Source organism: Carex rostrata, chromosome 6 (genome assembly GCF_964058835.1).
Source record: "Carex rostrata chromosome 6, lpCarRost1.2, whole genome shotgun sequence".
Classification (NCBI taxonomy): domain Eukaryota; kingdom Viridiplantae; phylum Streptophyta; class Magnoliopsida; order Poales; family Cyperaceae; genus Carex; species Carex rostrata.
Genome location: NC_135923.1, coordinates 2,578,624 through 2,600,827, shown reverse-complemented (window position 1 = coordinate 2,600,827; position 22,204 = coordinate 2,578,624). Strand labels below are relative to the sequence as shown.

The window sequence follows — 22,204 nt, the reverse complement described above, 5'->3', positions numbered from 1 at the left end:
ATATATATATATAATTTTTTTTTGTATTTTGGTTCTTGGCCCATTTTATGTAATTATTTATGTAATATGACAAAGTTAATTTTGGAAAGAAGTTACTATTTTTCACCCTCTCATATTATGTTATAGTTTTTTTTATAAAAATTTCCAAAAAAATAAATAATTGAAAAAAGGTTTCCATTTTTAACATTGGAGTTGAAAATGTAGTAGATAAAGAAGACTACGATCATTTTGACGAACTACTCCCATTTTCTATTGGCATACAATCTGACCAACGTTCAAGTGATGATACTAACGAAACAATTTACATGAGATCTGATCACGCAGAAGGAATATGGGTTGATCAATGATCGTGCTTGATGAAGCTTGATAGGTACATTTAATAATAATTTTTATTATAAAATTCAAATATATTTTTAATTTATGAATTTACAATGATTATTTGTTATTGTGTTTTTCAATGCAGACCGAAGAATATAAGCCGCAAAGTATTGTACGTTCAATAAGTGTTAATTCATTTTTCATGTGTTAGACAAGAAAATTTAAAATATAATTTTAAACTCTAATATGTAAATTCAAAAGTGATTTATACTTCTCATTTTATATTTCTTGTAATTTACATTTATCATAATTAAGAAAAATTCAAATTTTCTCCATTTAATACACTTTCATTTTCATATATTTTTTCAATAGTTTCATCTTTAAATAAAAATCAAGTGTATTGCGAACAAAATATTACTTTTTTTTTCTTAAAATATTACTTTTTGTATAATGGATTGAAACACATGCATAATCGTGTATAGTGACAAACAAATAATTCGGCTATGGTTTGGCGGGGTAAAAAATTTTGTGATTCAGGAATAATTCAGGTATAATTCGGGAATGATTTGGTACCACAAGGAAGCAAAAAAAAAAAACCCAAATAAAACCCCCAAAAAAATATTTCGCATTTTATTGACGAATAATCGTAATTCACGTTTTATCGTGTTTCGTGTTTTTATTCGCCAATAAAACATATTATACGTTTTTTTAAGTTCTATTGAAAATTTGGTTCAAAAATATAAAAAATAAATAAATACAAATAATTTGTCAATATATCGAACCATATTAATATAACTATGTGATTGTATAAAATTTATTTGTTATATAAATGAACCAAATATGCAAATCCGGTTCTATATATGGTCCCTTCGTTTCATATGAATTATTTTATGGTTGATACAGATTTATTGTGAACAAAAAATAAATGCCATTGGTGTAATAGCTGAACACTTTAAATACTTCATTCGCTTCACAATGTTTCACAAAATTCTCTTTTCATTTCCCTCTCTCCACGCTCTCCACGCAAAAACTGAAAACGAGAGGGTTTTTCAAAATTGATTTCTTTGCCGCTCCACCGCTCAGCAACTTCGGTGTCTCTCTGCGATCAGCGCAAATCGATCCGCCTCCTCACTCTTTGGTACTTAGCAACTTCGCCCCAGCACTCTCCTTCCGCCGCTCAGCGTAAGGCTGCCCCCGTCTCTCTCTTGGTGAGTACCGATTATTTTGTGTTTTCATTCAATAACTGTCTATGTCTGAAGGTTTTAATTTAGATGAAATTCTTGTGTCATTCATTGATTATATGAAAGGTGATTCTTGTTTATTTAGTGTTTGGTAATTCATATTTAGTTGTGTCCTTAAGGTGTTCGATAAAATTCCACAAAGAATAGTTCTGTTATTTTCATGGGGACCTGACACAAATTCCTTCCAGTATATACTTGATTGAGTGCTGGTCAGTATTTAGGCTTGCCGTTATTATTTTTATGGGTTAATTTTCTATGTATCATTCAACTCTAGTTGATTTTTCTTATTTTGTATAATTGGGCACTTATCTCTGTTGATCAAATGTGAAGGTACAAGTGGATTTGGTGATATTCCTCTCCCCGTCCAGAATGATGAAATGCACTATCTTAAGGATGCATTAAACAGTTTTACTCAATGGTCCAAGATTGGAGCTATTTTGGACAAGGTAAAATATGTACAATTCTTACTATCTACTTTTATTTTATATTTCTCATTTTTAAAATATGTACATTTATTAAAGCAGATAGGTACGAATGATCAAGGCAAAACTAAGGCTATCAAAGTAGGCAGAGGAAAAAGAATCAGCAATGATGAGAGGCCAACCTCACATGATCGACCTCTTGTCGAGGAAGATAAATGTACCTTTGTGTCATCCAACTTGAAAACACTTCACACTTGTTTGATGAAGTTACCTGAAGATCGGAGGTCCTTTGTTGTTGAAGTTCCGCAAGGAGAATTATACCATGACGGTGGGCCAATTCTAGTTAATTACAATGACATCAATCTTTTTCTAACATGTGGATGGCTCGATATCTCGATTCTGACTGTTTTCACAATGTAAGTTTGTTAAGTTGTTGTCAAGCATTTTTCTCTATTTTAATTAATTATCTAATCATTTGCAGGCACTTAAGCAAGTTGTGTTCAACAATGGAACAAAACTTTTGTGCTTTTCTGGATCCCGGACGCATTAATGAGGTCTCTCTTGATATGGCGCCCAAACAAGCAATAGATTAGATGTGTGGTGCCCTCCTTCAATCCCAAGCCCAAGGGAAGCCATTTGTCCTCGCACCACTCTTTCAAGAGTCAGTTGATTAGACTTATATATATTACTTCAACTTTTTTATATTTAATTAATCTTATTTATTGATTATATATTAAAATTATTTAAAACTACAGTAAACACTGGATCTTCTTCTTCTTTTGTCCTTGTAAAAATAGTGTGTTTATGATGGATCCAAACCAGCCAACAGATAAAACATATTATAAGATCATGAAGTATTACAAGCAGTAAGCAATCATTCCTCGCAAGGCATCAAAAAACATTTCCAAATAATGTATGTTAGTTCTATTATACATTATTTTATCTAAGGGCATGCAGTGGCCTTGCTGTTGCACAATATCCCTCTTTAGTTCATACTTAGGTTTTCCAAGAAAATTATGGGATTTTTCTAAATTACTTGAGTTCATTTAACATTTTATAATTTTGCATGCAGTTTCTCTAACCAGGTGTTGTGCCTCTTCCGATGGATCAGCTCCATGAAATAAGAGGCATGTGGGCTAGAGTACTTCATGGATGAGCACTTCAAGTGATTAGTTGTAAATAGTTAATTCTAGTTATAGTTCTAAATACTTTGTAATTCTTACTGTTTAACTGTGTCTAGTTTAGGTATGTGGGTTATATAATGTAGGGCAGTGTTGATGGAAGTGCAATTATGATGTGATCTTGATAATTGTCTAACTCTAAATAGTATTATGTAGTGATATTTTGTTCAAATGGTGTGATTTTTGGTATTTGCATTTGTTACTAAATATTGATATTGTTAGTCATGAAAAATGGATATTAATATTAAAACTAAATTTGGGCTAAAAGAACAACCACTATTAAGGGTGTGGCTAAAAGGGTGAAATGAGTTAGAAATGAATTAGTCGTGGGTGAAGGGTGTGGCTAAAAGGGTGTAAGGGTATAGCTAAAATGGTGAAAAAAGTTAGCTGTGGGTGAAGGGTGTGGCTAAAATGGTGAAATGAAACGCTAATCAGGTTGGAGAAAGGGTGTGGCTAAAAGGTGAAATGAGTTAACTGTGAATAAATGGTGTGGCTAAAAAGGTGAAATGAAACGCTAATTCGTGGGTAATCAGATTGGAGCGCTAATCTTGTCACGGTTCGGCAACCGTGGTTGTAAACCTTCACTTTTACAAACGCCCACATTACTCACGGTAGAGAATCCGTGAGTAATTTTAATTTTTGACCGTGGTTAATTTGTTAATCCGTGCGAGCCTCAACGAAACCCTCCACCGAAACCCTAAACCCTTCTTCTCCTACCCGTCGGTCTTCACCACCTCTTCACCGATCAACTCTCCATCCACCCCTGCCGAAACACCTACTCCTCACCCTTTTCTCCATCGCCTTCTCCACTCACGATCAAAACCCTCTCCTTCCTTCTTTTTCCGCCTCTGCTGGATCGTCCCTGCCACCAGATACCAGTCAGTGCGACTCGCATCACTCCCAGTGCGACTCGCATCACAGCCATGTCAGATGCACCAGATTTTCCCACATTCAACGAGCGTCGCACCAAGCATAACTTTGAGCGACGTCAAGCCGAGCTCCGCCGACAGAGGGATCTCCGTATCCAACAGGGGATACCGGACCCTACTCCCTCCCCTTCAGAGTCTGAGGACCAAGACTGGTCTCAGCTAGGCGCCAGTTCAGCTCGCACCAGTGGTAACTCCTCTCACTCTTCTTCTTCTCATTCTTCTCAGTCTTCCTATCACCCTTCTCCCGCACAGGCAGGGGCAGGGTTGGGCACTATAGAGTACAACTCTGATGACTCTGACCCCATCTCGGGTAGGGAAACCCCCCGAGCAGCAAACTACCCAGCCCCTCACTTCACTCTCTCCAGCCATGGTATGCTGGAACGCTTTCTCTACCTCAGGCAGCGCACTTATGAGAACACGCGCCGAGTCGATTTCGACACTTTGGATGCCTTTGGGGTTCGCGAGGAATTCCTTCGTCTCACTGGAAGGATCGGGTTCACTCCCGCCTTCTGGGCAATCGAGCGTAACTGCTACACCGAGCTTACCCTCGAATTCCTCTCCTCTCTCAAGCTGCGTCAGGATGTGCATGGCTACTACTACATCAAGTTCCAGATGCTCAACCAGACGCACCGGCTCACTCTGGTCCGACTCCGTGAGTGGTTCGGATTTGACAGCGACCCCGATACCGATTTCCTTGACCATCGCGTGGGGTTCGACAAGGCTCATTTCTGGCATCTGATCTCTGGGATGATGAGTACCACCAGTGCCCAGTACCGCAGCATTGCCATCTCTCACCCGGTACTGCTGTGCATCCAGCGCACCATCGGCTGCTCTATCTTCGCACGCGGGGAGACTGCAGCCCGAGTCAATGAGGAGGACCTTTGCCTTATGGACCACATGCTCCGTCCTGAGGCTGAGTTGGTGCGACCGGACCTGATGTTGTTCATGGTCCGTCACTGGGTGGATCTCCAGCGCAACACGAAGGTGGGTGGCGCTGTTCGCATTGGCGCCTATGTCACCCTGATCGCTGACAGGCTTGGCGTCTCGACCGCAGGCCTCACTCTCTCTACTGGCCATCTCACCCTGGATGCCAGGGCATACGAGCGGGCGACTTTTCTAAAGATTGAGCGCGGTCCTGCTGGCCACCGTTCTCGGTACTTCTGGGCTCTGAAGGGTCATGGCTTGCATCTGATGCCTCTCCGCCTTGCACCCTTGTCTTTCGATGATGAGAGCACCTGGTTTTTCACCGAGCCCCTGCCAGACGAGCCGGCGCCACCTTCTCCTCCTATCCAGCCCACTTCTCCAGTCCATGATGACGTCGCCATGCCAGATGTCCCTCTCTCTCCTGGCCACCCTTACACTTCTCCTATGCACTTCCATGATTCCACATTCCAGGCAGCCACATCTCCCTTCCAGGCAGGCACATCTACCTATCATGCTGGCCCCTCCACTTCATATGCTGGTCCTTCCTATCCACCACCAGTTCCCTCACCCACTATCCAGGATATCTACAGCCTCGTCTATGACATGAGGTCTGAGCAGGGTGCCATTCTCTACGACTTACAGCGCAGAGTGGGTGACATTGAGGATGTTTTGCGCGATTGGAGGTTCGACCCCTCCGATGACTGAGCAGGTTTGTTTTTCTTCTCCCCTTCCCTTTGCTTTATCCTAGAGTCTTGAAGCATTGAGGGCAATGCTCAGACTAAGCTTGGGGGGGTGACTTTAGGATTTTTAGGATTTATTCGTTCTTACTTAGGCCATGTTTACTTGTTTATTGCATTTTTAGGTAGGAATTTGTGTGATTGTGTAAATTGGAAACTTTAAAACATAATTGTTGGTGTTGATCAGGATGACCCTAGGAGATTCGAACTATCCCATAATTGACCAACAAACTGATGAGGACGAATGTTTTGACCATTTGTAATGATGAAAACTTGAAATGCATTGAGAAACTCATTTAGAAATTGACCTGTGCCTTCTCAAATAGGGAAATGGGGGTTATTGATAAAGAAAGTTTGGGATATCATTTGGTATGAATGAATATCAAAGGATGTGTGTATTCATGATATGTGCAAAAGAATAAAAATATAATAATAGATGGAGAAACCAAGAGTACTGGCAATAAGTCCTTTTTAGGGCGCCTTTGAGCTCATCTCCTAAATAAAACAAAAAAAATATATAAAAAAAAAAAGAAACGAAAAGACGGAGAACATAAGAGTACTGGCAATAAGTCCTTTTTAGGGCGCCTTTGAGCTCGTCTCCCACTTAAAAAAAAAAAAAAAAAAAAAAAAAAAGAAGAAAATTTTGCACATATCAACACGCGAAGTCTGCAACTTTCTGACCTAAGCTTGTTCCAAGCTTGGGGGGGTTAAAAAGGGAAAATCTCCACAAATGAGGACAATAGTTAAATAGATAAATGATAACTTGATTGATTCAAGTGCTCAGCTTTACAAGTATTCAAATATTTCAGAATTTGAAGTTTGGTTGGTCGATTTGTGTGGAGAATCAAGGTTAAATAGGAAAGTCCAAGTTATACCAACATGATTTTTAAAGTTCCCAATTGAAACAACTCATATAAATTCTTACATTTAGGAAACTCGCATTTAGAATTTAGATTGGTACCAATGTTTAGATTTCTGCTTGAGGACAAGCAAAGGTTAAGCTTGGGGGAGTTTGTTATCACATTATTAGACCTATCATTTTGACTTGTTTCCATACGAAAATCTATGTTTTGAACCAACAAAGGGTGCCTTTTACATTGAACATCCATAGAATGTGGTACTGCTAAGTTTTGGTTCTTACTTTGCAGGAATCAGGCGAAATTGGGCAAAATCAGGCAATTGGCAGACTTCAGGAAGCTCCGATGCGAGTCGCATTCATCTGGTGCGAGTCGCATCCAAGCCCAAAGCGACCTGCGATGCGACCCTCACTGCTCTCTCTTGAAGACCATCTGATGCGAGTCGCATCCACCTGATGCGAGTCGCATCAACTGTTGCCGCCCAGTTCAAATTAAATCTGACAAGCCCAAAGTCAACTCGGTTGCCTATATAAGGAGGTCCTGTGCCAGAATTCGGGGAGCTTTTTCCCCCTCTACATTCCAGAACACAAAAAGAGCGAAGATCAAGAGAGAAGAATGAGATTGGAGCTTGATTGAAGAAGAAGAGAAGGGAAGATTTCAAGATCCTCTCCAATATACTTTGGATCTTCGAGCTCCATCATGATTTGCTTATTCTCTCTCTCTCTTTCATGTTTACTTTTGTTATGCTTGAGTAGATCCCTGTTTCTTAGGGTTAAGATGTAATCTCCAAACCTTTTCTTTGAGTTGAATGATGTTTTGATCTAATGTTGAACTTGTGTGATTGTTGTTTGAGTATTCATTGTTTGCTTGATTGTGATTTCTTGATTGATTCTTGATTGTCTACTGTTAGATGTCTATAGCATCTCTTCTAGTAATTTGGCCTTGATGTATCTTGTAATTGTAATTGAGCACTTGAAGTAGATCTAAGATCAATAGTAACCGAGAGGTGAAATTTCTATTATCGAGAGGTTATAGATACTTCTAGTTAACCAGACAATCAATCTAGGTTAGATACCAGTAGGCGAGAGCCACAGGTCGAAGCCTCGCACAAGAAATCAACTTAGATACGAACTCATGTCAGCTCTGCTCGAGGGCCATGCGACCCGCATCAGAGATGATGCGAGTCGCATCACACAGGTCGCATCAGAGATGATGTGAGTTGTATGATAGGTCCAGAGAAGGGAAAGTTTGGAGATGAAGTCTGAAACCCTAAGAACACCTTTTATAATTGATTCAAAACCAAACCTTTTAATCACTTTCATTTACCTTTAATTGAATTGTCTTTTGAAATTTAGAAATTGAAACAAATCAAACCCAATTCTTCAAACTTCTAGTACCTAACTTGGATTTGTGAAAGTCTAGAATTGAGTTTAACCGTCCCTGAGGATCGATACCTTATTTTACTACACGGATAGGATTGTACACTTGCAATCCTAGACGTGAGTGGATTCAAGGTTTAAAACAAGTACAATTAGTTGTATTTGGAACTTTGTAAGCACACTCTGAGAAGCGAACAAGTTTTGGCACCGTTGCCGGGGACGGCTATCAATTCTTTTCTAGATTTTTGCTTATCCAAGTTAATCTAGATTTTAATTTGTATTTTTTTTCTTTTATGTTTCTCTTACCACAGGTACACAGCTCTTCCTGCACAACCACCTCTCGACGCGCCCCGCATCACGACCGACGCGACTCGCGTGGAAGAGACAGAGAAGTTCAAGACGCTATGGCAACATACCAACAGTGGTCCGACCACGACAATTCTCGAGGAGGAGGAGGTGGTCGATACAGGGTTGATCAGATCGCAGCTCTATCTGCTAGAGCTGCCGAGCTGGAGGAGGCTTTAATCAAAATGAGCATGAAGGCAGTCGGTAACCATCAACCACAGCCATGTGTCATATGTGGGGATAGGAGGCACTCTTACGAGTATTGCCCACTGGCGGAATGGGATGAGGAACCCGAACAGGTCAACTTCTACAACAATGCACCATTCGACAACTCAAACAACTGCTCATTCCAATCCGATCCACCCGAGCCGTACATTGATCCCGTTGTGAGCAACTTCACACATGAGCAAGGGAAGATGAACCAAATGATGTGGGAGCAAATGCAATCGATGGCAACTCAAATGGCTGCCCAAAGCAAATTGTTGGAGCAACTGAGTCACATCGTCACCTCGAGCCAACCACAACTTGGAAACCTGCCCGCGCAGCCAGAACCAAACCCCAGAGGAGAAGCTAAGGCGATCACACTGAGGAGTGGGACCCAGTACGATGAACCAGCTTTCCCAACTGATCAGATCCTAACTGATGCGACCCGCACCACCACCATGCGACCCGCATCAACCTCGGAGGAACCTGTGAATCCTGGTCGCATCGAGCCAATGCGACCAGCAACACCACCTGAAGAACCTGTGGACGCGACCCGCAATGGTACCACGCGACCCGCATCAAAAGAGTCTGACAAAGAGAAAGGGAAAGGGGTTGAGAAACCTGCACCTTACAGACCACCGGTACCCTTTCCCCGACGATTAGCTGAACCAGAAGCATGCTGCACAATCAACATGGAGGATCAATTGGCTAAGGGACAACTTCGCGAGGGATACGGGAGCTCAATTAAAAATTACCCTGAGTATCTATCTGAGTTGCAGGTTAAAACAAGCGAGTTGGAATCAGTGTATGGAATCAGTGTTATGTAGGCGCTGAACTTGTAGCGCATAACAGAAATTACATAGGCGCCATATTCGTGGTAGCATAGCGCATGACTCGGTTATGTAGGCGCTGTAATGTAGCGCATAACTTTAGTCATGTAGGCGCCCTATTCGGGGTAAGCGCATAATTTCAGGTTATGGCCATAACAGAAATTGTGTAGGCGCCATATTCGTGGTAGCGTATGATCGGAGTCCTGTATGAGTCTTGACGGTCATGTAGGCGCTGAACTTGTAGCGCATGACCGGGGTCATGTAGGCGCTGTACTTGTAGCGCATGACCCAGTATTGTTAATACCAAAATGGTTATCTATATAGTTATATTTTATTCTATCATGAATAGTCTTGAACAGAGCATGATTATATGATATGGTTGCACAACTAAATTGGATTGAACTTTTTAAATCTATTGCACATGAGCATTGCATGTCATAATATTTATTTTGCTTGATTGTTATTGATATAAATTGTTTCTATGACTTGCTGATTATAAATTGTTATAGTATTATAAATTGTTTCTCTAGGTTGTTGATTTCTTTCGCGGTATTTGAGAAACTTTTTAAACTGAACTTATATTTATGTTTCTTGACTGAATATAGTTGGTAATTTATATTCTTGGACTTTTAGATTATTGTAGTCTATATTGTTTTGCTCGGTGTTGTTTTGGTTTCAGTTGGTTGGATCTGAGGATAACTCGACTAGAACTGAATACTGCACTGGGAGATTTTCAATCTCTCACCGTTCCACTTTGTGGGTTCTAGGTACGGAGTGCAAGACACTGAGATGAGATATCAAACTCAATGGTTGCGGAATTTGCCACAATAAAAGTATATGTTGTTTCCGATAAATCTGTTGTGGTATTTCATTTGTATTTTATTATACCGTATTAGATTTATATCGATTTGTTTTGTTACATATAACTCATGACATTTTGAAAAAAAAAAAAATACTTCATATATTGTGGCTTATCTACTTATCATTGGTAATGTATGTATAATTATGTGATGTATTAAAATATAATCGCCTTGCACTGATGAGCGCAGCGGGTTGTCAATCCTATCGTCGGGATGTGATGTCAATCTTTTGCATACTGGCACAAAGCAGTGTAGTATTGCTGAGTTTATCCCAACAGTACTGTTACACTCCAGAAAAATATATTTTATACTGTTCATTACCACTAAGAACCCATAATTTGGTTGACAGGTATGGGTTTCAGAATTCTGGCCGTTTAGCTTGACTGAAATTTGGGTAACAACTTTAATTGTCTCATAGAACCACGAACTATCTTAATTCTATTTTTTTTTTCTAGGGACGTCTTATTTAATGGTCTTACTGGTGATCTGCCCGAAAGCTTGAGTGCACTCTCTAGCTTGAAGTCATTGTAAGGAAGTAAAAGTTTGGACTTCATATGTCATAATTTTTTTCTGGCACTTGGTGGTGTGCTCTTGTTCTTGGTAACATTTATATTATAGTATGTAGTTCATTGTTTTTTAATATGAGATGGTTCTGTTTGATACTGTCAATTAATCTGTTGGTTCTGTTTTTTAATATGAGATGGTTTTGTTCTTGTGTTATATACTTCTGCACAATTTGCGTTATATACTCTGTTCGTCCATTGGTTGTCCAATGGACAGTCCATTGGTTGTCCAAACATTTTGTATTGAACGGGACCAGTTTCAACTGGGCTTTGTAATGAACGGAGTTGGACGGACTTAACATGGACAGCAACCCGCCCATTACTGGACTGAACATGGACTGAACATTTATTATTTTAATCTTGATACGAGCCGGTCATGGACTGAAACCCACCCATTAGCAGCCCTAAATGCAAAGCGTTCTTACCTGTGAAGATCTGTATAAACATCAATTGATGTTGAGAAACAGTTGGTACCTCTTTGCATTTGGTCAGGAATCTGACAGAATATATAGAATATATACTCCCTTTGGTTAATTCTCTCTGTGTTTGGAGAGCTAGATTTGCATAAAAGAGCAAGTACATAACAGCAATGAATATCAATTTTATTATGTCCTTGTTATTAAGTTTGTTTTGCTGCATATCAACAGGGAATTGTACAATTTCTTCAAGCACTGTTGGAGATGCTTAATCGGCCGATACACCGATCCCGATACCGATACTGATTTTTTCTTCTATCCATAAAACAATTATTAAAATGACTTATAAAATGTTCCTTGTACTTTTGACCGCTTGACCATATGCTAAATAAATTCAAAACTTCAAAAAATTTGCATTTACATGCATCACTCATGAACTACTTGGATTTCAATGGTTTGAATTCATAATTTGAAGTCAATCCGATAATCTTTTGGAGGTGTGCCCACCACCCTTCTTGGGTGAGCACATCACACCTTAGTTTTGCTCTCTCACTATATATATATATCTATATCTATATATATATATATATGTATAACATTTCATTTATTTTATCATTATTAAATCTAAACCATAACCGATGATGGTGCAGTGATATGTTGTTCCCGAGTGTGCATGAAAGATGCCGAATGGCATGCACAGGATTACTCTCCATCATTCAAGGAATGCTTAGAATTAGGGCTTCAGTTTTCTTCAACAGGAACTTGTGTTGTACAATTCTAGTTGGAATTGGGAGCGTTGCTACAAAAGAAATGTTCCAGTGGGTTGATGGCAACCCATATCCGATCAGGGCCTTACCAGAGGTCGGAAGATTCACCGACGACATTGTTAGTTATGAGGTAGGCATATATGGCAATGAATGAAATTAGTAATGTTAATTAATTGAGGATAGCTGCATGCATGGCTGATTTTTATTGAAATAATTCAATAAGAACAACAACTTGATAATTAATGTTTGTACACATAGAACTTGTTTTAATTAACAACATGATCAACTTTCACTGTAGCGTGAGATTGCAGTCGGGCAAGTAGCAAACCTAGTTGACTGCTATATGAAGGAACACAATGTAACAAAGGAAGAAACGATTATCAGATATAATCGCCGGATCGAGGACGGACGGATGCAAGTGAAGGGAGCATTCCTTAAGCCAAGTACTGTTCTTTCCCCAGCGGTTACAGAGACGATTTATAATATCTGCTGTATGATCCAATTCATATATATACTATTACGCTGCTGATGGTTTCACTAAGTGTGACAACATCAGAGAATTTATCAATCTGCTTTATGTTGAGCAGTTGTCTATATCTGATCATTAATTGATCATATTTGAGACAATTAATTGAGCTGTATTGGGATTGATCCAGGTCGCGCGGTTTTTTGTTTTAATAATTATTTGGTTAATTTCATCGATCAGTCAAGTACTGGGTGCGAAATAAATCTGGCTCGATCGTATGGAATTAATTATATTCTGTTGAATTTTTAGTATGCTATTCTATCATGACATGAAATAAAGTATTTCGTGGTCGTATGGAATTAATTATATATATATGTTATGTTAAATTTTAGTATGTTGTTCTATGATAGTACTAAGACATGTACTATTCGGTATACTATGATGTGTATTTTTAGGGGCGGATTATAGTTATGGCTGGAAGGTGCTAAGTTACCTCAAGCTTTAATTTTTTTTATTAAGTATATAGAAATCATACTAATTTGTTTCTTTTATATGCAGAAGCTCTCCATAATAATATATCAAAGTTAAAAGTGTTTGAATACAAATCTTAAAAATATCCCCCTCCAAAATCTGTGCTCGAATTCTGATTCTGCCCCTTTGTATTGTGATATTTTGAGAGCTATACCATGAAAATTAAACTAAAACAGAACTGCGTAACTGTTTTATTTTTTCAAAAAATTATTATCATGCTTCTAAAAAAAGAAATTAAGAGATACGAATTAACTATTGTCTAGAAAAATATGTTTCTCTCTCCTCGAATATTTTTATTTATTTTACAATTCATGCAGAATTTATTTTTTAAATTCCCAAAATTTATATTTTTCGAAAAGAAAATAAATTGTGAACTGAATGAGCAAAATCATTTATAGAAAAAAACGATCAGTGAGATTGGATTTTTTTTTCTCGTAGTTTTATCAAATTAGTGATTTGTCCCTCTCACTCTTATTTGAAAATACTGTCAGGGACTAATAGTGTCTCTCTCTCCTAAAAAAAAAAAGACAATGTCTCTCTCATTCTTTGTGTTACATTCCGAAATTTTAAAACTTGATTAAAATTGATAAATCGATCATTTGACTTAAATAAAAAGTTTAATTAATTTAACGATCATTCAGAAATTTTCTGACCGACTAAAACGAAACTAAAATTTCGTAATGTAAATAATGTATAAAATTATGTATAATAAAATTTAGAGAATTAGAAATAAAATAAAATATAGCACTATATAGTAAATTATAATTATTAGGTAAATTGGAAACTTAGAAAATCCGTTACAATTCTTTTTAATTGTTAGGAAAGAAGAAATTGATTTAATTAGATTCGTGTGAATAAATAAGTAATTGAATTTCCAAATAAGAATATAATTATACGAAATTACTCGTACGAGATAAATTATATAAAAGTTACCAATTTCGTTTATTTGAGAATTTTAAGGATTTGATTTGATATATATATATATATAGAGAGTTAGGCTGGGGTGTTATGGATAGCATAGTGGCCTCTATGCTACGGCTCAATATTCGAGTTTTCAAAATCCAAATGGTCAATCCGAACTGTTCATCTTATTCTCCATATTAATATCTGCTTGGAGACCAAATTTTACATTTTTCTGAATTTTTTTACTATTTATTAAGTATTTTACAAAATTGTTGATCCAACGGTGGCTGCACAAAACAGTAAAACCGTTGGATTAGCGATTTTCAAAGTGACTTAATAAATAGTAAAAAAATTCAGAAAATTATAAAATTTGGTCTCCAAGCAGATATTAATATGGAGAATAAGATGAACGGTTCGGATCGACCGTTTGGATTTTGAAAACTCGAATATTGAGCCGTAGCATAGAGGCCACTATGCTATCCATAGCACCCCAGCCTAACTCATATATATATATATATATATATATATATTGTTCGATAACAAATTATTTAGATTTTAAATTGACAAATAAAGGTCTGAAATATACATACGAATTTAATTGTAAAATTTTACGAAAATTCGACTCGAATTTATAAAAGAAACGGACCATAAATCAATTAAATGAGACTATACTTGAATTTCAGAATTTTGTGAACCCTTAGATTTATTTCAACACGGATCTTAAATGTTGTCATTTAAATGTTGGAATTTTATCAACCACTCATCTCACCCAGCACGAATCTTGAAGAAGCCCATTTAACCCCTCTCCTTTCTCTCTTTCTCTCCTCTCCCTCTACGTGACAGAAACCCCCCACCCCAAACCCGTCCCCTTCTTCTTCTACGCCAAAGAAAAGAAAAGGGACAGGGGCTCCGCCCCCTCCCGTCGTCGGCGAGCCGCCCACGCCCCAGCCCCATCTCCCTCCTGCTCTTCTCGGTCCGACCCGCCAGACCCGCCAGAAACCCCTCTCTCTCTCTCTCGGTTTCTACCTCCCCTGCCCCTCCGCACCACCTCCTCCTCCTCTCTCGCCGAGCCATGTCACCACCACCGAAATATCAATCTCTTCTCTCTCTAAACCATGGACAACCTCTCTCGATTGATCCCTCTCTGTTTTTCGCCCTTTGCCGATGATTTCGTGAGAATCCGAAACCCTAGAAATTGGGGGTTTGCCATTATTGCTTGCGGGTGCTTTCGTGTGGTTGCTATGATGCTTGATAGTGCTCGAGTGAGATGGCCGCAAGGCGAGGCGAAACCCTCGGAACCGATCACTTTCATTCGACATTTTCTCTTTCGGTTAATTTCTAAAATTCGTGATTTGTGTGTCTTGATGAATCGATTAATGTCGTAGAACTTGAATTGGCTAATTATCGAGTTTGGTTGTTGATTTTCCCGACTCGATCGAATTGCTTGAATTATTTTCTTTGAGACCCCTCTGTCGTAGGTTGTGTAATGCTATGTTGACTTGTAGTCCTTTAGTACTCCTCTGTTTTGATACTGGTAAATGCAAAATTGAAGATAGAGGGGTTGTGGCAAATTTTAATAATATTGAGGGGGTATTGATTAAAGTAAGTAAATGTGACTAGGATCGAATTGCAAATGTTTAAAGAAAAATGGTATAATTGCAAAAGTAAGAAATTGTTAAGGTATGGAATTAGGCCTAACTCAATGAATCCGAATAGGTGAATTATTATTATTGAGCCCTTTGTGTTGGGCTCGGCTGTGAATTTGAATAAATGGATATGGGACTTGGGTCAAATGAAATTATAATTAGAACATGCCAAAACTCTTGACTATAGAAATGAGATATAATAATTTATTTAAAGTGAATATTAACCTTTTATTTCTGAGCCGATAATTTGTAAAAATAGAGATTTAGTTTTAAAATCTGGTTTGAGTTTTAGTTGTAATACTAATTTTAATTAAACGAAGGTTGTAAATAAAATGTGCCTGTTCTGATTTGACCTAGTGCTGATTTTGTGTGTGTACCAGCCCTTGACTTGACAGGGACCAAAAATGTAAATAAATTAAATTGAGGGCTGTTTTGTGCAAAATACAAGCCTTGGGAATTTTTATAAAAAATAAGGGGTATGAATTATAAAATATAAGGCCTATGTGAGTTGTATAAATATAAGGGACCAATTTGTAAGATGTAAATTGTTTGAGGCTATGGCCGGCCATGCATGTGAAGTATTATAAATTGAGCCTTTGAATGTTTAATTGGATAAATAAGGTGAATTGGACTTGTAATTTCATAAGCCTTGTAATATTGAAATGAATATGACATGATGTGTATATGTAAATTTGGAATTGGACTTGAATTAAATGATTATAAATGAGCCGAAAGGTATAAAAGAATTGACGAATTAAAAGACGACTTTTGGAATTTAAGTTTTGATAATGTAACCGAACTAAACTAAGTAAACGTATAATATAGGTGTAGGCTCAGTCGAGCAAGATTTCGCGAGGCAATTCGAAACGCCTGATCTTTAAATTAAGCGGTACGCTCATCATACTAAGGTGCGGGATTCTTGGACTTGTTTGATACTTTATTTTCAGGAATTAAACTGTTTATTCGTTTGTCATGTTGAATGCTTAATTGTTGCATATTTTGGAATTCATGTTGTATATTGATTCTTGCATAAATGAGAATGATTGAATTGTTCGGTTAAGGTTAATTGGCATGTTGGTATGGTTATCATTTGATTAGTTCTATTAATTGTTCTTGATGTGAATGAATCTGCCAAGCCGACCTGTTTAGGTGGCTGGATAAGGTGACGCTGCTGACTTATGCGTTGACCTGTTCGAATTTGCCAGACAGACCTGTTTAGGTGGCTGGATAAGGTGACGCTGCTGATTTATGAGTTGACCTGTTATGAATTTGCCAGACCGACCTGTTTAGGTGGCTGGATAAGGTGACGGTGACCTATCCGTTGACCTGTTTAATGAATTGTGCAAGGCTGACAGTTGTTTGTGATTCTATTTGAATGAAATTGCAAGGTTGAGCGGTATGGCTGACTTTGATTCCGTGTGTTTGCATTTGTGTCAAGTTGACCTGTATAGGTGACTTGTAACCAGACCTTAGGATATGGTTAAGCCAAACAGCTACAGATGGGTGTCAGATAAAGGGTCCAGCTTGGTTGGCCATCTGTAGGCGTCTGTAACCCTACAGATGTGGGTTTGATAAAGGTCCAGCTCGAAAGAACATCTGTAGTTGCTACAAGCCCTAATGAATCAAGTTAAGCCAAATATATGTTGTGTTTTGAAATTCATCTTGGAAATTCCGTGAACTGTGTTTCAGGTTGATTGATTGTTGTCGAGCATTGGCATTCTGTTATTTATGATTATCTATATATCTGTTTGCTTTGTTATTGTTTGAGTTTCATTTTTGAATATAGAGTTTGATTGCAAGTCCAATAATCTAAACTGTGGCAAATTTCGCACTGAGAATTTATTCTCACCCCCACCCTCCCGATTATTTTCAGGTTTATTTCACGGATGCAGCGAATGAGGATATTGGTAATGCATATAAAAGATCCACTGCCTTGCGTGTATATGTGACACCTGATAGATACACGCGGCAGGCTGTCAGACCCCGGGGATTTGGGGTGTGACACTTTGACTATCACAAGTGAGATTGGATTTTTTTTTTGTAGTTTTATCAAATTAGTAATTTTTGTCCCTCTCACTCTTATTTGAAAATACTGTTAGGGACTGATAGTGTTTCTCTCTCCTAAAAAAAAAAGACAATGTCTTTCTCATTCTTTGCCTATCACAATATTATTTCTTAGGTGGGGAGAGCAAATGATGACAAAAAGGACATCGCTCTCGCTGTCTCTCTCTGCGTGGGCGTGGCCTACAATGCAGGATTTTTTCTTTATAGAAATTATATAAAAATAATATAAGATATTAGATATTGTTCTTATAGAAGTATAAATATTATTAGCATTGATTTTGATCCCATCAATTATAATATATTAAATGGGAGTGGTATACATGAGCCAAATAACCATTCCAAAAAGAAACTATGTCGACCGAGTACAAACTAGAAATTCTTACAATTGTGAAATCCACTAGTCAGTATTAATGAGAAAGAAGACCCCAAACTCCCTTCTCCAGTGCTAACTAGAACCAATTAATTCAAATTTTTCTCCAATTTCCTTTATTCGTCTCTATTTCTGTGTGTACATAATACCTCCATTTCTTCTTATTATTTATTTTTCCGATTTGATTTTAATTTTATTTTTTGCATGTTTTCTTTTCTATTTTTTTTTTGTTTCTCTTATATTCTTTATTTTCTTTTCCTTTCTTTACATTACTTTTTATTATTGAAAGGCTTAATTATGAGATTAATCGCATAGGAAATTGATCTATGCCATTGTGACGACTTCATCCCTGACACGGATGCGGGCTAACACACCCGTTATGAAGGCAACAAGCTTTTTGGAGGCCTTCACTCTCGTGTGTACGGATTTTAAAGCAGATGTGAAATTGAAGGCACGAATCCTAAAGCAGATCCGACGGTTCCAACAGCCCATCAAACAGGATTTGGTCCGATGCCCATCGGAAACCCCCCTCTCCCACTGTTGGAGTAGTTGAACCAAAACATGTTCTCGTCATCCTCTACATAGTTCTGAGCCAGCAATGCGTATACCTGTTTTGTTAATTGCAATTAACAATTAAATAAATTAGTAAAAAATTGTTTTGTCAAAATGGTTCTCTGTTAATCAAGTTCTTGTATCGTGGACTTTATACATATAATATAGAGATAATATATAATTCATTACATCCAAATTCTAGAGAAGAGAAGTTTAGCTACTTAAAATCATGACAAAATAAAAAAAATTAAATAAAAAAAGACAATCTAAAACCTAGATAAATCTTTTCCTTAGATGACGTCTTCTTCTTTTACCTTAGACTTCGAGCATTTTCCCTTCTCGAATTCCAGAATTTACACGCACTATACTACTCTAATCTATGGACTTACTCAACTAAAATATGCACACCAATTCCTATTACATGAGAGGTTTATATAGTAATCCTAAGGATGTAGCTATGGAGAGTATGGAGGCCAATTTTAGCCTTTCATGCCATATTTGGAGATCCAATTATAAATTTTTTCCATAAATAAAGCACTAAAAGTAGACTTTCAATCATAGCAAGGCCTGTCACATCTATAGGTTCGTCATTCTAGAAAGTTACTGCTCAATGGCCGAGATTTCATCCAAACTAGACAGTTCATAGATTGAATCCATGTGCTCGTGCAGCATTGGCTTATACCCGCATATGGTATAGATTATACCGTATGGCACTCTGACTTAGAAATATTATTATGCATAAATCTTTATCTTGGGATGAAAGTTTAATCTTCAAATTTTCTTGAAAAAAATATTTTCCTTAACTTATACCAAGAACATGAAATAAGCACAATCGATATTGATGGGAGAAACCAAGCGAAAGACGACTTAAGAGGTGATTTGAGGCAACACTGAAGATACAACTAGAAAGCAGTACGAAAACAGCTAAGACCTCATTAATAGAAAACAGGAGTAGAATTAGAATTTTTTTATAAGAAGAGTTAAAATTAAAATTAACAATGTAGTGAGTGAAATTTGAACTCATGTGCTGTCAAGTCTCAACCACACAAAATAGAGCTTTAATTAACAACTAGACCATAATGTAGATATTTTGAGCAACTATACTTTGTTCCAGTTTAGATTAAAAGATTAGCAAATTAGGAATGGTATAATATTTATGATTTTGACATTATATACTTTTCGTCTTGACAATTCACAACCGTTTACTTTTCTAAAGAACTATATATTGACTATGGAAATTAGTGAGAAAATTTGCCACTTTGGAATTGTAAGAGAACTAAAATGGCTTTTTATGCAAGGAGGCAAAATGAGATTTTTATATGAAATATATAAATCTTAGAAAAAACAATTGAAAAGAACAACACAGTAAATGTGAATAGAAAAATACAAGTTATTAATTATTTGAGAACTAAGTTTTGATTTACTGACAAAGACAATCCTTTATGTGTGAGAAGTCGTAGGTTCAAAACTCGAAAAAAAATAATTATTTATGAATATTAATAGTAGGGTGGCTTTACTTCAACTCTTTATTCAGCATATATATATATATATATATATATATATATATATATATATATAGAGGACGGTTCAAATGTCTCCATTTTTTGTGCCTCCATCATGCCTTCATTTTTAAAAACTTAAATAACTCAAAGTTTAAAAATTAAACGTCAAAATAAAACCATTAGATGTGATCTATGTTATTTTCTCTATGTGCCCATAAAAAATTATCACATTTTGATTTTGCTTTCATGTGAAACAATAAGTTAAAAATTAACGTCTAGAAATTATCCACATTAATATACATTTTTACAAGCTCAAGATGACAACCAAAACAAAGTTGAAATGCCATAATTTTTTATATGTGCATAGAGAAAATGATGTAGTTCATATCCAACGGTTTTATTTTGAATTTTAAGATTTAAATTTTTAGTTATTAAAGTTTTTAAAAATGGAGGCATGATTGACGCACAAAAAATGGAGGGGTCCAATTACACTCTTTTTCGGTAACACCGAATTACACTCTCCATATTCAAAGTTTTCAAATTTCAAACAGTCGATCCAAATAGTTCAACATAATGAATATATTAAAATGTGCTAGCAGATCAAATTTTACATTTTTCAGAATTTTTTTACTATTTATTAAGTATTTAACAAATTCGCTATATTTAGACCATTGAATTTTTGTACCCATCTTAATAAATAGTAAACAAATTCAGAAAAATGTAAAATTTGATCTCCAAGCACATTTTAACATATCCATTATGTTGAACGGTTTGGATCGACTATTTGGACTTTGAAAACATAGGGTGTAATCCAGTGTCACCAAAAAAGGGTGTAATTGGATCCCTCCTCATATATATATATATATATATATATATATATATAGAGTACGGCTAATGCGCTTCCTTTAGCATATGGGCCGAAATGCTTCCGGTGAAAATTTGAAATTTCAAAATTCAAAAAGTCGATCTGAACCGTTCATCTCCTTCTACATATTAATATCTGCTTGGAGACCAAATTTTACATTTTTCTGAAATTTTTTACTATTTATTAAGCCACTTTGAAAATCGTTGATCCAACGGTGGCTTAACAAAACAGTAAAACCATTGGATCAGCGATTTTCAAAGTGGCTTAATAAATAGTAAAAAATTTCAGAAAAATGTAAAATTTGGTCTCCAAGCAGATATTAATATGGAGAAGAAGATGAACGGTTCAGATCGACTTTTTGAATTTTGAAATTTCAAATTTCCACCGGAAGCATTTCGGCCCATATGCTAGAGGAAGCGCGTTAGCCGTACTCTATATATATATATATATATATACTAGTATCATACCCGTGCGTTGCAACGGATACATATTATAAGAAACAAATATATCAATGAAAATAATAATTATCTAAAAATTAAAACACATGTTAATAGAAAATTTATATGATTATGTATTTTAATTAACTTTAATCGTGATCTCTGATAATAATTTGATGATGTGATGATTTTTTATTTTTAAGTACCAATGATATCAAATAATAGCTCGATTCGAATCTAATATCAAATATCATACAACAATTCAATATCAACATATAATTTGATATCAAAAAACATAAATAAAAATAAAAAGTGTTATCGTGTGTATGTATAGGATATATACACACACACATATTATAAGAAAAATATATATTTACACACACATTCCAATTTATATTCTTCTTTGTTTCCAATTTAAAACACACACACACACACACACACATTGATATATTTTATATCGAAAATATATTCTAAATTGCCACACCAATATGTATAGAAACAAAGAAAGAGAAATAAGGAAATAAAAAAAATGATTTCCATTGTGATCCGTATAGAAACAAAGAAGGAAACAATAAATAAGAAAATGGAAGGTGGAGTCTTCTCAATTGAAGAGGAGAAATATGGAAACAAAAAAATAAGCAAACGGATAAATATATCGCTAAATTTCAGAATTTATTCAATTTTAATTGTAACGTATCGTGTGGCAGCATATGTGGTGGGTATGTTTTTAACTAAATTTAGACTTATATACATAAAACAAATGCATTTAATCAAAAGAAGACAAAATATGTAATTGGAGAGCTGAGATCAAATCCGAAGTTTCATCTCTCAATCGTAGCCGTTGTAGATATATATATAGAGGAGGGATCAAGTTACACCATTTTTTGAGTTACAA

The 22,204-nt window shown here is 36.4% G+C and overlaps 1 protein-coding gene across 1 annotated transcript; it reads left to right on the top strand.

Annotated features, from left to right (window-relative positions):
- Nucleotides 1-1,398: 1,398 nt before the first annotated feature.
- Nucleotides 1,399-3,234, top strand: LOC144556108 (uncharacterized). Its single transcript, XM_078304599.1, has 5 exons — nt 1,399-1,526; nt 1,890-2,005; nt 2,084-2,397; nt 2,463-2,642; nt 3,054-3,234. Exons 2-4 carry the CDS (start codon nt 1,937-1,939, stop codon nt 2,572-2,574), a joined length of 495 nt encoding a protein of 164 aa, XP_078160725.1. The 5' UTR covers nt 1,399-1,526; nt 1,890-1,936; the 3' UTR covers nt 2,575-2,642; nt 3,054-3,234.
- The last annotated feature ends 18,970 nt before the right edge of the window (nt 3,235-22,204 follow it).